At 41.6% G+C, this 18,437-nt stretch overlaps 1 protein-coding gene across 1 annotated transcript in view; it reads right to left on the reverse strand.

The window, feature by feature from the left end:
* The window catches only part of plekhm3 (pleckstrin homology domain containing M3), a 56,162-nt gene that overhangs the window by 33,161 nt on the left and 4,564 nt on the right, over nt 1-18,437 (reverse strand). The window contains exon 3 of the mRNA XM_087829720.1: nt 8,541-9,647. Coding sequence (XP_087685846.1) covers nt 8,541-9,647 — 1,107 coding nt within the window. The remainder of the gene's footprint in view (nt 1-8,540; nt 9,648-18,437) is intronic.

The raw sequence follows: 18,437 nt of genomic DNA on the forward strand, positions 1-18,437 counted from the left end.
ACTGTTACTGAAGGTCCGTGGCTCTGAACCGTAGTAAAGGGACCTCTGGCTAATACGGTGGGTTCTGTGTCGGCTCGTAGCTGAAAACTAGCTTTACTTTGTTGTCTGGGTCAACTTTGCTAGCAGAGACAGAGAGAGGCGTTGAAAGGCTGCTCCAACAGAACTTATTGTTTTTGGAGGAAAACACGAACACGGTGTACAGTCGAGTCTTAATAGCTTACTTACAACTGGGCTCGTCAGGCTCTCTTCTTGGCTGCAGTGGTTATTATTATATTTACATGCTTCCAGCTCCCGTTTTTGCTCGATGACAGCTCGTACTTTTCCTTTTTCTCCCTCCCTCGCTCACAGACACATAACGTGTATGGCAGTCCATTCTCCCTGCAGCACGGACTACACTGCCCATGATGCTACATTCTTTAGAGCTATACCTGTAGCATTCTGCCTGTTAGCTTAGCACAACAACAACAAAAAGGCCTCTCTCACCCAGGAAACACGCAGAGAGAGAGCGTCACCCTGTAACCATGGCAACCGTAACGCTGCCGCCTGGAACAACAGAACGTAGCTGTCAAACAAAACCCAAACAGTCCTGACCCGCGACAATATGAAACAGGGAAGTACCGCCGTGTAATCCATTTATTTCAACAAAGTAACTGTATTCTAAATACCACCTTTTTAAACGGTAACTGTAACGGAATACAGTTACTCATATTTTGTATTTTAAATACGTAACGGCGGTACATGTATTCCGTTACTCCCCAACACTGCAGATGTTCGTGGTTCTTGACACTGAGAAAATAAATAAATGCATCCCAAAGTAATATGATGTTAGCTTACACTAGCATCTTGTCAGGTAAGCTAGCAAAGGGAAAATAGTGACAGAGAAAAACATTGCTGCTACTACTAATATTATTAAGCATATTATGCTAGACGTTACATTTCTCAGCTGTTTAGCCCATTTCTTTTCCATAATAGCAGAAATACTGTAATCCTCTCAAAGGCTACTTTTAAAAAAAATGTAACTATTAATAGTTTCAGCTGCTAACTACTTCCTTCATTATCAGCAGAGCAACAACCGCGTTTTATTCGCGTCTCTGATCTTTTATGCGTCTTTTTGGGATGCAGAGAATGAGAGACAGAGGGAAAGATGAATGGGAATTCAAACATAGCTCAAAGGTCTACCGATTGTACTGCGGCTCTCTGTAGTGAGAGAGGGTCACTTTGACCTGCTAGCAGTGAGAGAGAGAGAGAGAGGAAGAGACACAGAGATACAGAGAGAGCGAGAGAGAGAGAGCGATGACATCAGGGAAAAAAGGGGGCTCATGCTTTCATCTGCCCGCCAGTGGTTCAAACAACCACACCTCTGACAGGACACCCGTGTGTGTGTGTGTGTGTGTGTGTGTGTGTGTGTGTGTGTGTGTGTGTGTTATGTACATGTGTGAATTAAAACTCAAAAGACGAGAGAAGCCTGAGCTTTGATGTGTCCCATTCACACCAACCAAACACTCCAATGAAAATGTGGACAAATGGAGAGTACTGAGTAAGATGGCGTGTGTGTGTGTGTGCGTGTATGAGAGAGAGAGAGAGAGAGCGCAAGAGAGAGAAACTGTTTGTCTTTTGATGTGAACCCACCTCCTACTTCCTCACTTCTCTCATATCTACTGATTCCCACTTCACCCAAAGCCCCCCCTGTCCCACAGATTCACATGGTCTGTGGGGGCCTGAGAATGTGCTCCAGCGCAAAAACAGGGGTCATCTAACCTGAGAGCACACTCTGCACAATGTGTGTGTGCGTCTGCACGCTCATGCGTGTGCGGCGAGGGGTTATGGGGTGACGGAGAGTCACAGCCTTCAAACGAACACTAACCATTTCCTTCAAAAGGAATCTAAAATGCAGCAGTTCCCATATGTAATTAGCTGAATATATTTTACATTTTAAACAACGATTCACTCGATATGTTTGTAAGGAAGCAGCCTGCATATGCAAAGAGAAGACTTGAAACAAGTTCAAAGGGAAAACGGTGAAAGCTGAGGTAGCATACCGAACATGAGGTACTTATTACCGTCTTGTAGTCGCACGCTAAACGATTCTCCAAACCTACTTTCAGCTAAAAATGTAAAGGTCAATGTCTTTTGAAAAGATGGAGGTTTGATGCACATTTGCACAGCGGATGGCTGGATTCATTAATAAATAAATTTTCTATTTGCACCTAAAGTGCAAATGCATGCATCCAATTGTTGTCTGCTTTTGATCCATGTACAGTGGGGCAAAAAAGTATTTAGTCAGCCACCGATTGTGCAAGTTCCTCCACTTAAAATGATGACAGAGGTCAGTAATTTGCACCAGAGGTACACTTCAACTGTGAGAGACAGAATGTGAAAAAAAAATCCATGAATTCACATGGTAGGATTTGTAAAGAATTTATTCGTAAATCAGGGTGGAAAATAAGTATTTGGTCACCTCAAACAAGGAAAATCCCAGGCTCTCACAGACCTGTAACGTCTTCTGTAAGAAGCTTTTCTGTCCCCCACTCGTTACCTGTATGAATGGCACCTGTTTGACCTCATCATCTGTATAAAAGACACCTGTCCACAGCCTCAACCAGTCAGACTCCAAACTCCGCCATGGCCAAGACCAAAGAGCTTTCGAAGGACACCAGGAAAAGAATTGTAGACCTGCACCAGACTGGGAAGAGTGAATCTACAATAGGCAAGCAGCTTGGTGTGAAAAAATCAACTGTGGGAGCAATCATCAGAAAATGGAAGACATACAAGACCACTGATAATCTCCCTCGATCTGGGGCTCCACGCAAGATCTCATCCCGTGGGGTCAAAATGATCATGAGAACGGTGAGCAAAGATCCCAGAACCACACGGGGGGACCTGGTGAATGACCTGCAGAGAGCTGGGACCAAAGTAACAAAGGTCACCATCAGTAACACACTACAACGGCAGGGAATCAAATCCCGCAGTGCCAGACGTGTTCCGCTGCTGAAGCCAGTGCATGTCCAGGCCCGTCTGAAGTTTGCCAGAGAGCACATGGATGATACAGCAGAGGATTGGGAGAATGTCATGTGGTCAGATGAAACCAAAGTAGAACTTTTTGGTATAAACTCAACTCGTCGTGTTTGGAGGAAGAAGAATACTGAGTTGCATCCCAAGAACACCATACCTACTGTGAAGCATGGGGGTGGAAACATCATGCTATGGGGCTGTTTTTCTGCCAAGGGGACAGGACGACTGATCCGTGTTAAGGACAGAATGAATGGGGCCAAGTATCGTGAGATTTTGAGCCAAAACCTCCTTCCATCAGTGAGAACTTTGAAGATGAAACGAGGCTGGGTCTTCCAACATGACAATGATCCAAAACACACCGCCCGGGCAACAAAGGAGTGGCTCCGTAAGAAGCAATTGAAAGTCCTGGAGTGGCCTAGCCAGTCTCCAGACCTCAACCCCATAGAAAATCTGTGGCGGGAGTTGAAAGTCCGTGTTGCTCGGCGACAGCCCCAAAACATCACTGCTCTTGAGAAGATCTGCATGGAGGAATGGGCCAAAATACCAGCTACTGTGTGTGCAAACCTGGTAAAGACCTATAGTAAACGTTTGACCTCTGTTATTGCCAACAAAGGTTATGTTACAAAGTATTGAGTTGTATTTTTGTTATTGACCAAATACTTATTTTCCACCCTGATTTACGAATAAATTCTTTACAAATCCTACCATGTGAATTCATGGATTTTTTTTTTCACATTCTGTCTCTCACAGTTGAAGTGTACCTCTGGTGCAAATTACTGACCTCTGTCATCATTTTAAGTGGGGGAACTTGCACAATCGGTGGCTGACTAAATACTTTTTTGCCCCACTGTATACAAGTATCATCTGAAGATACTATGAGCAAGTGCTTAGCCACAGTGAAAAGGAAGAACTTGCTAACACAGGATGTTTGACAGAAGATGGATGGACGAATACTGTTTTGAGTTAAAGAGTGACGCTGCCAGGAAGAAGCTTGATAATGAGGACCCACACTTGAAACCACCAGCTGATGAACTGTGTTCCTTGTTATTGTCTTATCGCTTTCCTTGTTTTCCCTTGACAGCGTCATATCTAATAAAACAAGTCAAACTAAAAATGTAAACAAAAGAGGCCCAGAGTATAAGATCTTTGGTGACGTCTGATCATGTGCCAGGGGAACAACTTCGCAGGATGTCTGCTGGAGCAGTGAGCAGCTTTCTTCTCAAAGCTATACCACTATTTGGAGTTTGATGGTGATGGAGAGTGTTGGAAATCATGTCTATCCAGCTCACGCCAACGTTTGTTGATTTGTAACTTTCTATCCTCTGCTGCTTCTCTTCAATGTGGCGTCCACAGGGTTCAGTTTTAGGCCCCTTTGGATCTATCTTCAGGAAACATGGGATTTTTTTCCATTGTTATGCCAATGAGTCCCAGATTTATTTCCCTCTTAAAAAGATAAAAGGTTTACCAGCAGACTCCCTGTTCAGATGTCTTGGTGAAATAAAGGTCTGGGTGGCTTTGTTGAGCAAAAAACAGAAGTGAGGAATTTCGGTGACACTTCTGAGACACTACTATGGATCTTGGTTCTTTGGCGCAGTGCGTTCAACTGAACATTACAAATCTGGGAGTTAAAATTGATGCGGATCTTAAACTTGAAAGCCAGGTCAGGGCTTTAAGACGTAGCCTTTTTCATTTGAGGCAGTTAGCCAAAATAAAACCTATTTTATCAAGGCTGCTTTTTGACACGGTAATCCATGCCTTTGTTACATCTAGGCTGGATTACTGTAACACACTTTATTGTGGTGTTAGTGATGTGTCCATTAGGCATCTGCAGGTTGTGCAAAATGCTGCAGTGCGTCTTTTAACTGGCACAAAAAAGTCTGAGCACATTATCTCCATTTTATTTCACTCCACCGGCTACCTGTACATTTTAGGATCATTTTGAAGTTATTTTATTTGTATTTAAATCTCTTAATGACTCTATTTTTTCCTAATTCTCTATTTTTAACATGTTTGATTTTATTTTCTGTTTATGGTATTTGTATATGTACAGCACTGTGTGAACTAGGGCTGGGCCATATCACACCATTTACAGTAATGCCGGTATAATGTTGGGCAACGATAGGAAAATGAAATATTGCGATAGAATATGGGTAAAACGCACATGCGCAGTGCCTTTGTTTTCATACGTGCATGGCGGAAAAATCATGGCAGCGACAAAGAATAAGAAGGGCGAAAGCGGATCGTTGAATGAAACAGATGAACCAGAACTGGTTTGCTGCAACTTCAGTGGTGTGGAACTGGTTTAGCTTTTGTCCCTCAGATACACAACAAAGCACTATTTTTGGTAGAGCATGCTAGCGGGCCGTCGTTATTACCGTGTTGTTTGGAAAATACGGCACACTTAAAATCAATCCTTTGATTTTTCTGAAAGTCGACAGAGCCCCTTATAATCCCGTGTGCCTTATGTATGAACTCTGGTTGTGTTTACTGACCTCGAAACGATTTTATGTACACGGCGCTCGAAAATCTGTCAAAGGTTTCAGTACGACTTTGCTAAGCTACGAAGCCGCACCGCTTGATGGATTGTCGGAGCATTACAGCTATCGTAGGCGGAGCCTCACAGAGTGATACGTACTGTGCTTCAACATAATATTACCGTATTGTGTGTGTTTAACCTCTTTTTAAGTTTTGTGGATATTATACATGGTTATGCTGAGGATATGTCGTCCAGTTTCCACTGGAAATGCCTTTTGGTTAAACTGTCAGCGAGGAATTTGCATTTGCACTGTTACATTTTTATATAACTTTAATGCACATAAAAAACAGCTGCTTGTTTAAGTGAAAATACATTGATGTTTTGGGTTTTTTTGCACTAATAAAGTTGTGGAGTTGTAAAGTATTTTGTCTCGTGTCAATTATATTGTTATCGCAAATTTTCAAATGTATATCGTGATAAATACTTTTGGTCATATTGCCCTGCTCTAGCGTGAACCCTGGTTTATTTTAAAGTGCCTTATAAATAAAGGTGGTATGGTAGTAACAGAGAAAATATCAAACTGAAACCTGTATAACATCCCAAAACCTACTTCGATAATTGACTGTATATGGAAGAAGAAGCAGAAGAAGAAGAAAATAAGTGAAGACTGAAAACATTTACGTCCATATAAATCAGGATTCCCACTTTAATGGTGCGAGAGGGAAATTTTAAGACCAATTTCCACAAAAGAAAATCTTGAAAATGAAAGCTAAAAACCTGTGAGAAGACATAAGACCTCTATAACAAGGCCTTGAATTCAATGGTTGTAAAAGACTTCAGGGCTTCTAACACTGTAGGAGACCAAGAAGGGATACAGTCAAATAAATGAGGCGGTGACAGCAGGAGAAAAGGGAGACAAAAAGAGGGAAAGGCTACGAGTGTGAAAGAACTGGTGAGCGGAAAAGTAAAGAAAGGGAGGACAGGAGGGAAGTGAATGGATCGAGAGAGCAGAGGTGTGCTCTGTATAGAAAAATGGACGTATCCAGCTGTCCCGTCCTACCCAAAAACCCTTCAAACAAACAACTACAATCAGGGCTGACCACTGTAGCATCCCCAGGCTGCTTTTATTCCCTCTCATTCATTCATTCATTCATCCATTTTTCCTCTCCTCCGGTGCTTTAAGCCTACCAATTATCATCAGTTGCCCCCAGACGGCCTCTGTCCTTGTTCCTGTTTCAGCTGGCTTTTCAAACAGCTCTGCATTAATAAGCCAGTTGTTACAAATAAAAAGGGAGGTGAGCGGTGATTATTCAAAGCCCTGCTAAGAGACAGAAAGAAAGAGAGCGCGAGCGAGAGCCCATGTTTTACACCTAGGGTGAGTAAATGCAATTTATATGAATTGGTATGAAGAGTGATAAAAAATAACAATAAAGGAGAAGAAGGCTGCGATAGACCTGGAAATGAAAAAGCATTCCTGCTAAATACTGAAAAACATCCGGTGATCCTGACAGAAGAGTTAGAATCATCACAGAAGACATCATCTACAGTGCAGCTAAAGAAAATAAATTACTATGAACACCAGCTTGGGAAAAAATAAGAATGAATGATGAACATGTAGCTATATGAAGGTCAGGAGATAGCTACAAGCAAACAGTTAATCCGAGCCGGACATCTGCAGCTCACAGCCTACATGATGAACATGTAGTTTTAAGCCACTTTAAAAAAAAAAAATCGCATTTTGTAGTTTTGAAACCATCAGCTAATACCAGCTGGCATAATAAGGTGCATTTATAGGCATCCATACAGATACCTAGAAGACAGTGCTAACATACATCTGCAACAGTGTTAAACTATTTATACAAAACAATCAAAAACAAGACCAAAAAGTTTTTCGAGCCATCCTAATGGATCTTTTTCATATGAATGTCCTGCAAATAATGTAACAACAAGCCCTTTTCTACCTGACCCACTGTTCATATTTTATTCAGTAATAAGTGCGCCATTTAAAATTACGTCCCTGTATTATATCATTTTATTCTCTAATGAGCATATATTGGGTCAGTGGGCATCATATGCATTTTCAACTTCAAGAGCCCCAGCTGACCGTGTACCCTTCTTGCCTCTTCTGTTTACATTAAAGCCGGGTCCAGTCGAGTTTCCTGAGAACTGCAATAATCAGTCACACTTTGTTGATGAGAAGACTAAACAAGCAGACCGTGAATAAGAACAAGGCTGAAAGCAGGCCAATGGGGGTGAAAGGGTGAAGGGAAGATATTTCTGTATCCTACAATAATGTCTTGGGAGCAAATTAGGCAAAGTTACTTGTAATTGTAGAGATTGTTGTTGGGACTGAAGAGGAAAATGTGCAAAAAGCCTAATTAAACAAGAAATAAAAATAAAGAAAATCACAACTAACAGTTACGAAGATCATTGTCACTAAATCAACTTATCCAGCAATTTGAACGTACGTGTGTGTGTGTACATGCAAGAAAATGTTTATGAACTAAGATTAATGAGACTGGCAGACTATACATATTATTTTAATTTAAGCTAATTGTTTTAACTCTGAGTGTGTTCTCAGTGCTGCTGTACATTTCCAACATGGCTGAATATCAGAGCACTAAAACTTTAAACTGGATACATTAACTTTTTATTTCCTGTATTGTAATTAGAGGTGAAATCACCAAATTAATATACACTTTCCTGTGCTTTGCATCATCACAGGAAAGTGTATATTAATTTGGTGATTTCACCTCTAATTACGATACAGGAAATAAAAATTTAATGTATCCAGCTTAAGAGCTAGCTCATATGTTCCCCAGAAAATAATTTATTTTTAAAACACATGCCGTAAATACAAAAATGTGGCACTCCAGATGGCTTAACACCAAAACTCTGCACATAACCTGCTCCAGACCAGGTTATGTGTTTAGCCTAAGTTGCCACAGTGATTTAACCAGGTAAAATAAAGAGCCACTTTGAAGACACAGAAAACTCAGCCTTCAGGATGGTAATTTTCTTCAACTTGTCTGTGTTTGTAAAAACCACTCACCTGCACACCTGAAGCTCTGAGCAGTGAGCCCCTTCTCCACAGCCAGACAGGTGAGAATACTGAGGAAACTGGTGGTGACCGACTGTCGCTTTGCTCTCTGTGCGTCCCTTTGCCTCCTGTCCCTGGATGGATTTGATCTCAATAGCACCCCTTGGAGACCAGGAGGTCCTACTCCTGGTTCTGTCCCTTCTTGTGCAGGTCTCTGTGTTCTGACTGCCTCCCGCAAGGTCTCCACCCACTCCTGGGCCTTGAGGGGACCATCAGCACGAAGTTTGAGTACCTCTGTTGGGAAAACAGCCTGAAAAAATTCCCCTTTCCCCGTCCATGGCTCTCCATTCTCTAACTCATGATCATGATGAACAGCAATGCAGGACGCCAGCGAGTACTGGAGAACAGGTTGGGACACAGACCCACGGCCTTCTGTAGGGAAGGCCTGCAGAACAGATCTGGTGAGGACAAAAGTGAAAGCCCGCCAGTTGTTCTGATCCGTCAGCTGGTACAGTAGACCGACTCTGAGAACGTCCTGGCACGACTGCGTGAACAAAGGCAGGGTGGTGGGTCTGCTCAGGACAACAGAATTAGGTGGAAGACAGAGCGATGCCTCTGCTGAAGTCGGGGTGTCGCTTTCGCCATCAGGCCTGGTGTCGAGCCCAGAAGGAGAAGGCGAAGACGAAGGTGACATGGGTGCAGGAAACTTCACAACATGGTGATTTTCTACTCCGCTTTTATGCTGACGATTCTCCTGCCTCATGGGTCTGGCTGCCTGCACCTTCTCCCAAATCAGCCGTCTCCACTCCATGGCTTCCCATTGGCTGGCCGCCCTCAGCTGAAGACGTGTGCTGTTGAAGAAGACAGCCTGGATCGTGCGTTGGTCTGCGGGCTGGATGATCTGGCCGGGCTGGCTGCAGGGTGCCGGAGAGATGACGCTCTGGCAGTGTGACAGTGAGTAGGCAGTGCCCAGCTGGCGGTTGGCACTGCTGTCCAGAGCGTACAGGCGGAGCTCGCAAGGCGTCAGCTCAACATGGCAGGGTGTCCAGCGGCCTCGGGGCCCCTCACGCTGCTCCATCTCACACTGCTTCACCACACTGCTACTGCTGCTTTTATCAGCTGGACAGGCACAGAAGAAGAGCAGGGGAAAAGGTAGAAATGAAACAAATGAATAATATATATGTTCAGAACAAGCAGTTGTTTTAACAAGGGCCTTTCCGTTGGCAATTTACAACCGTAACCATCCAAGTTTTAAATGGGGATCAAAAATGTATGTTTTTAACAATCCCCTCACCATCTGAGGCATGTGACTTTAAGAAGTAAACATCAACCTCTATACTTAACATCTGGCTGTCAAGAGTTCCTTCTGTGGGTGTTGGCAGCAGTATTGTTTGCATGGTTCAAGTTTAGCCTTTCATGCACATAAAAAGTTAACATTTTTCATGCACTCCTTCAAGATTAGTAATTTAGTTTCTAATATTTTCTTTTATGTTCACTTTATGTTCCTTACTTACTTTTTAACCACCCAATTCGACACTGGTTAAAACCAGTCAAGTGAAAATTATTTAGATGGGAAACATCTCATGCAATAAGCTACTTAAACTACAATAAAGTTTTGCAAAAAAAAATCTGTAATGTGTGTTTCAATACCATTTGATAATCTTTTACCACTGACATTTGATCATGTTTAGGACTAATTAATAAAACAGAGCTCAACAATGCTATCCCTAGCACAGCATGACAAGGTGATCACAGAAATAGTGTGATGAGGCGTGCTGTTGAGAAAGTGAGTGGCGGAAACATATGGATCGACGTCAGAGGAGGCAATTGAGTCCACTGTAACTGCTATGAAGTCAGCTACATGCACACTTTAAAGACTAAAGGTTGGGAGAGATACTGAAAGTGGATTCTTTGTGGTTCTCCAAGAAGTTGATTCTGTTCATCTGGACGTAGCGTTTTGTGGGAGAAACGTTTCATCATCATCCAGGTGACTTCTTCAGTCTCAGCTGACTGCAGGTTTCAATCTTATAAACAGGACATTTGCATAATGACTGAAACCAGCCCACTGAAGGAACAATGGGCTGGGAGGTCAGTTCCTTAATCTTAATTATGCAAATTCTCATGACCATTGATCAACAACCACTGACCAAAACCCCCTGATCAAAGCCCACTGATCAATGGTCATGAGTACCATTCAGAGAGTTGGGGAATGGCTGCAATCACAGCATGTAAGATGGTGACAGATGTACCCTTAGGCCCCCTCCTCGATTCAGAGATGGTCTTTCCCTTTTCACGTAAATGGCCTCCTTGACTTCGCGCTCAAACCAGCGTTCCTCCCTGTCCAGGATGTTACATCCTCATCCTTGAAAGAGTGTCCACTAGCCTGTAGGTGTAAATAGACTGCAGAGTCCTGGCCTGACGAGGTAGCTCTTCTGGGTTGTGCCATCCGCTTTGCCAGAGGTTGTTTGGTTTCCCCGATGTATAAATCCTGGCAATCCTCCTGCACTTAACAGCGTACACAACATTACTCTATTTGTGTCGGGGGACCCGATCCTTGGGGTGGACCATTTTTTGTGCAGCGTGTTTTGGGGTTTAAAAGCCACAGAAACCCGGTGTTTAGAAAAAATGTGTCTCAGCTGCTCCGATACTCCTGACACATATGGGATCACTACAGGTTTTCGCTTGGGCAGCGGTCGTCCTTTTCTCCTGGATTGGCTGGAGCTTTCTTTAGGTGTCTTTTCAGCTTTGACAAAAGTCCATCTGGGATAACCACATTTACTCAGGGCCTTCTTGATGAGCCGTTCTTCTGCCTCCCTGGCCGCTGTGTCAGTGGGGATGGTGAAACGCTACGTCCAGATGAACAGAATCAACTTTTTGGAGATTTACTTTCCTGGATGATTGAGAATGCATCAAGACGATTCTTTGTGGTGTTTTCCTTTAATGGACAGCATCTATAGTGTGAACTCATACTGATAAAAGACCCGGGAGTCTTCAAAGCACTTAAAGAGACGTGAAAGCTCCAAGCCTAATTCCAAGCCAATGACCTACCTCCTACCTTGACTTGCTTATGCAGCTTTTTCCTGCCACATTTGTTACAAGTCTAATTGACCACTGGACATATAATCAGAGCCGGTCAGTTTCCTGAAGGAGGTCGCTTATCATAGCCTGACTGTTCAGACCTGAGCTTTTGTATTTTGGTCAGAGATAGCTATCCACGGGTGCTCCTCTGGAAACGTTTCTTGTAACGAAGGCAGGAAGAAACAGTATTGTTAAAGAGGCCAGTGGGCAGTCTGCCCCACTTTCCTAATCTGAAGGCTGGAGCCCACATTTTCTCTCAGATAATCCACTGTCTGTTCCTCAGAAAGTTGGTTTCACACTCGTTTTCCTTTTCTCTTTTTTCTCTTTCAGTCTTGCCCTGTGATTATCGTTAACTTTCTCATTGATTAAGGAGGGTTCAGATTAAGGCAGATTTCAGTGACCACAACATCTGCTTGGAAAATGCACTTGACCACAATTGTAGGGACTTACAGCAGATATATGGAGCGCTGTAGTGACAATAATGTTCTTGTCCAGACTTTGCCCTTATATCCAATTTCATTTCTGTAACTGTTTATAACCCAGTGTTAAAACTAAACTAGAGTTTAAGCAAAGTGCTGCAAACTGGCATGTACACTATAAAAAAAAAACCCAATCCTTTCACATCATTAAAAGAAGCCAACATCAAGGTGAAAAAAGCATATATATTTAGGTGTTTTTTTTTTTTTTAAACCTACACCCACTTGTCCTCCACTAAAAGAGGAACAGAAAGAACCACTTCTTTGTCACCGAAACTGGTGACAAAGAAGTGAACTTTCAATGAGGCAGAAAAGATTGAGGACTGAAAAAAACAATGATTTTATACTGCACCTGATTATTTGATATATTATTACAAAATCCATACTGGCTGTGCCAGGGTTTTAATAGTTTTGCAATTTTCATCAGTTTTGACTTCAGATTTTCAATTTTATATCAGTTTTAATTAGTTTTTACCAATTGTTTGCTAGTTTAGTTTAGTTTTTATTTTTTTTGAAAATCCTTAGTTTCAGTTTAGTTTTGATTAGTTTCAGTTATAGTTTTAGTTGTGTTTGCAATAATTAAGTGTAACAAAATCCCAGTTTCATCATATCAGTCATTCTGCTCATCCTTGGGTATGTTGCTATTCCAGCTACCATACTGCACCCTGGACAGGTCGCCTGTCTGTCGCAGGGCTAACACGCAGAGACAGACAACTCGCATTCCCACCTATGGGTTCTTTAAATAAATAAATAAAGGCAGATGAACAACCATTGATACCAGGCAACTATAAAATGTATATCTTGGCCCCAATGACACTATTAACTCTCGCAGCACCGGGTGTTCGTAATTTTGGTTCAAGTGAATTGATAAACTTTTTGAAGGTAATTGACTCACACAGTTGTGTAGATATCCCCGTCCTGTTGTCTCGGGATGCATCACGCTGCCTTGCCCGGGGTTAGATTCTGTTTTCTGGGGATGAGGGTTGAGTGTGCTCCCTTACCTTCTCAAGCTAAGCTAGGTTAGCCTTCTTGTGTGAGCTTTTCAAGTGCACTTTAAGGTTTGTGGGATTTTTTTCCCTTTAGAAATGTCCCTCATAATTTGTCTCTTTCCACTACAAGACACTTGCTTTATCCAAAACACAGTCATATTCAAAGTAATCCCAAATTGGACTCTGGCTCCCGACTTTTCCTGACATGATTCTGCGCGTGGACGGAGCAGCGACACAGACGACTCGACTAACGTGCTGCCACCTGCTGGCATAATGAGACACAGCAAGAAAAAAATCTGGAAACTAAACTTCATTTTCACCCTTGACTATTGTATGACACGCACACATCAATGAAAACTAAACACATTTTTGCTATAAATTCAGTTAATTTTAGTTAGTTTTGTGAACACTCATTATAGTTTTAGTTAGTTTTCCTTTTTTTGTTTTTATTTTTTATTTCCGTTAACGAAAATGTTTTTTCACTTCTAGTTTTCGTTATTTCGTTAGTTTTCGTTAACGATAATAACCTAGGGCTGTGCCTCAGGAACTGAAGCAGGTTATCCACTAATTAGATGGTTCGTGGTTTAATCCCTGGGTGCTCCAGTCTGCATGTCAAAGTGTGATTGGGCAAGATACTGAACTCCGAGTTGCTCCCAATGCGTTCATTGCAGTATAAATGTAGAAAACGTGCTTGTGTGAATAAGTCATGTTGTATAAAGTGTTTTGAGTGCTCAAGTGGAATACAAAAGTGCGATATGAAAACCAGTCCATTTACCTTGGTTACATTTGCATAGAAAGTACTTCTTGTCCTTATCCATTAAGATGTGGTCGGTACCTGCTTCACATCAAAATTAATTACACTCCTGCAACAATGGTTACTTACACACGTTAAAACTGACTATTTTCCAAGTGGAACATGCTGAAAACTCAATTTAAACATTGATGTACTCGTGCTTTTTGACCTGACACACTTTAACTCGGTAAAGTGTGAAAGACAAGTTTTCTAAATCAATCTGACAAATTGATTTAATTGCTAACCCCCGCCACAAGCAGTCTAATTGGTGCATACTGCATTTTGGTTGAAAAAAGCTAATTCTCTTAGAGCCCCTGTTAGCTTAAGGGTGGCAAGTCCAGTGCCTCATCAATCTTATCAAAACAGCAGCTGACAGTGTCACTCTAGGTCTCTGACTTTGCATGTTAACAAACCTTTTTTGCTAAGGGAACAAATGAATATGCAAATGAAATCAGGTCTGGCTGATTGGCAGTCTTCACGCTTGGGAGGCTCGAGATGAGAATTAGGCATTGTGGTGAGGAAAGCTGCTCTGTTCAATTAGCCTTCATCTCTACCTGGTGGGTTTTGACATCACACACAATAATAGTCTAGCATACACATTCAAGCCTTCAACCATAATTAACATTTCACTCTGTTGTTAAGTAACACTTCTGCCTTTATGTTCATCGAGGTACAAACTCCTGCTTAAAACTACGTGCTGTTTCCAAGTTTCCGGCTATAAGTGAAGACCTATCCTACAAATGTACAAAGGTATACCCTTAACCTATTTTCTAGATCATAGAGCTTATCCTCATTGAGCCAGTACTAGCCTGGAGAGCACTTCAGCTATCGTTAGCCTCTTTCTTTAACCTGGATTTAACGCTTTTCCTGGACGTCCAAGTTCAAACTCCCTAGATTGAGAAAGGGCAGAATTTCACTCGTGTGTCAAAACTAATTGACATTTATAACAGGAACTGAAACACAGAAAGCTTGAATGTACACAGTCAGCAGAAGGCCCAACTAAAAGTATACACAAGTAGGAATCCAAAGGCTGTGGCTCAAATGACCAATCTTGTAATCTGAAGGGATTGTCATAATTTCTCAGTACTCTTAATAGTCCTTAAAGTAGAAAGAATTAAAAAACAAACAAAAATGAGGTCTGCTGCAAACTCTGCAGTGACACATTTGAGTGTGACTCATTTGTTTGTGCCAATGAGTTACCACTAGAGATGCACCAATCCATAATAACAGATAACGGACAACAGTCCAGGGTTGACTCTAAAAGCTGGATCAGGTATCAGCAACAATCAGCCAGTCTATTTAACTCAGTTCTATGTTGATCTGTTTTTACAATGCCACACGTCAGAAGCACTGCACAGGCTGCTAGGGGGGAGAGTCAACATAGCATGGAGGAATCCGATAGCAAATATTCAGCATCTTGACGGTATTTTATGCATTTTACACCGATAGATTCTCTTTGAATTTTTTCAACAGTTGTTGACCCGTTTCCAAAGAAACTAACACAACCAAAAGGGGCTCCTAAGACAATACAGTCTCTGTTGTTTCAGTGCTTGTGTCCTGTCAGCTCCACTGTTTGTGTGTGTATATAGAAGTGCACTCATAGTAAGCTGCCATAAACAGGGAAAGTTCAGTTTTATTTATTTAGCACCAAATCACAACAACAGTCACCTCACATATGTATCTTATATTCTAAGTTTAAGAGCCTGTTAGAGAGAAAACCCCAACAATTTGATGACCCCATATGAGAAAAAACTCCCTTTTAATAGGAAGAGGGGAGAAAGTCAGGACAAAGACATGCTGTGCAAGAGAGCCAGGGATGAATAATAACTAATGATTAAATGCAGAGCAACATATTAACACAGAGTTAGTGAAAAGAGGTGAGTGAAGAAGAAACACTCCCAGCGGCCTAGGCGTGCTGCACCGTAAGCAACCTTAAGTACCCCTGACATGTTAGGTGTACAGGCCGGGGTAACTCAAGGTCTTACCCATTTTTATAGCTCTTTTGCGTGGTTGTTTTTTTACTATTACTGCTGTATTTCCTGTTAAATATTGGTGACTTAGTATGAATGTGTTTATCATTTTAAAAAGCATACAGCATAAAAAATTCACCTATTGCCAATGTTTGTTTTGTTTTTTTAATCAATGCAGCTTTGCTTCTATTTAAGTTCTATTGTGTTTAACTAGAAAAGCCTATGTGGTTACATATGCATGTATATTGTGTACATAAAAAGGCGATAATCATATCCATTTAGCACCTAAACATCCCCAGCTGTCACTAATGGAAAAGCCAACAGGCTACTTTTCTTTTTTAATGTGAATGAAGACACATAGCAAGGCGAGCTAAATCACTGTGCCTTGTGCTTATTACCGTCCTTTTCCTCCTCCTCTCTTTTCAATACACATCGAGCCAAACTAAATAGCCTGATGTCTTTTCACACATATGCTAATACTAAATAATCCTGCCAGTATCAGGGGCTGGGTAATTGGGTTGCCTCTTCTCTTGCCTCATTTGAGTCCATTTGCTGACAGGATTACAGGCTATTATCCCTCAGGATCCCTTAGGATCTCCTTAGTCCTTTAGATAGCCAAAACACACAAACAAATGCTGTGCGTGTGTGTGTGTTGGGCTCTCTGCCTGAGTAAGGACTGTCATAGCACAGCTGTGTCATTTCAAGTTATCATCATCTTCTGTCATTATTGCTTTCTCTGAGGATGCTTCAGCCTAAGTACAGCACACGCCCCGATCCGCAGCACAAATAGTGCAGGACTTCTGTCCTCCGAAAGCCTCTCAAAGGCTGAGAAAGCTTTTCAGTGAATGGACGGTCGATAGGAGCAGAGGAGGAGGAGGTGTGCATATTTCTGGCAGGTTCAATGAGTTGGTCACCAGAGGCCATGACATCATCTTCAATGAGTCAAAGCAACTCTCCATGCCACAAACGCCCAATTAGGCAAATTCAATCTGATTAAAGGGTCAGTTAACTCAAATTAGAAAACATATACATATGAGAAAAACGGTGTAAACGCTGACTGAAGTGAATAATATTGATTACCTCGTAACAATTATGGGCAGACGTCTGGGTCAGAGAATCTGACAGCTAGAGTTTCATGGCGAGTGGCACGAGCACAGATAAATAACGAAAGCTGGGTTTTCAGGTACCTGCGACAGTTTCAACTCACAACTTTATCATTTCTGCTAACCTCTCTGACACGAGGTGGTTTAGAAGCTACTCCTCAGCAGGGCGAGGCATGCAAAGGGTCAACACTGTATTAGGCAAGTAACGTTTTCACTTACAGCTACACATCTCCTCACTTACGTCAGCTTGACTCAATAGCATGAAGCTAATTTCTGGATGTAAGTGATGGTATGACTTTTCAGATGATCTCCTCAACACAGTAAAGGTGGATCTATTTATTTATGCTGCTGAAAATCAGTAAAATGTACATTTAGAAATCTTTCCAGAAAGAATGTCCTTGTTATTCTGCACAACTCCTAATGCTCTTCCAACTGACCAACAACCAAATGTTTACTCTTGATGAATACGGTCTCAAGTCTGTGTCAAAACGTATTCTTGATTCTAAAGACATGGTTAAGTTATATCCACCATAGGAAAAATGCTTTTGAAAACCTGTGACCTTGGTAACACATGAAGCTAAATAAATAACTTTGCGTATCAAATTTATTAGGTTTCATAAAAACAAGAAAACATGTATTTAGAAATCTGTCAAAAAAGTTGTTTAAAACTAAAAATTATTGAACCATCACAGTGGAATTTCTGTTTAGGAATGCTAGTAAATAACTGTAATTTGGCATCTTAATCCAAAAATAAAAATGTATTTTACATCTTTTTTCATATTTTTTTTTAAACAGTACGTTTAAAAATTCATGGCTGGATAACACTAATTATATTTTATATTATATTTGAGTTATTTTAGGTCAGCTGTGCCATAAATCTTACATTGGTTGGTGATGTAAAAACTACTGGTGATTTAATAGGAAAGCATATACCTGTTGGCTCCAACACTTTTCATGTACAAGTACGTCACACTGAACTGTAGAACTACAGTTTAAAGTTTGGGTTCACCTGTAACTTTTCCACTAATCCACCACATAGTTAAAGAAAGCACCAACCCCTGAACAATCATGATATCAGATCATGCATATCAACATGTACCAGATTATAAATAAACTTCATTTGCACATGAAAGACACATTTAAAAAGTTTACTTGTTATAATATTAACAAGTAAACTTTGCAAATATTTTTGCAAATATTAACAAAAATATCAGGGTTAAAAAAGGTTAAAATATCAATACTACAATCTAAATATCAGGAGAGCAAATCAATAGGCTTTCAGATGTGTGGCTACATGTTGGTGACCTTTTCCTGGATTCTGGCTCCACTGACAGGTGAGCGACCGTGGCTCAGGGGGTTGGGAAGGTTGCCGGTTCGATCCCCGGGCTCTCTATCCTGGTCATTGTGTCCTTGGGCAAGACACAAGCGAGGTTGCCATGACGCACCAGACACCCAGCCATCGGCCCCTCTGGCTGGGTGTCTGGCGCGTTATGGCAGCCT

This window comes from Neolamprologus brichardi, chromosome 16, assembly GCF_056152115.1.
Source record: "Neolamprologus brichardi isolate AB-2024 chromosome 16, ASM5615211v1, whole genome shotgun sequence".
Taxonomy (NCBI): Eukaryota; Metazoa; Chordata; class Actinopteri; order Cichliformes; family Cichlidae; genus Neolamprologus; species Neolamprologus brichardi.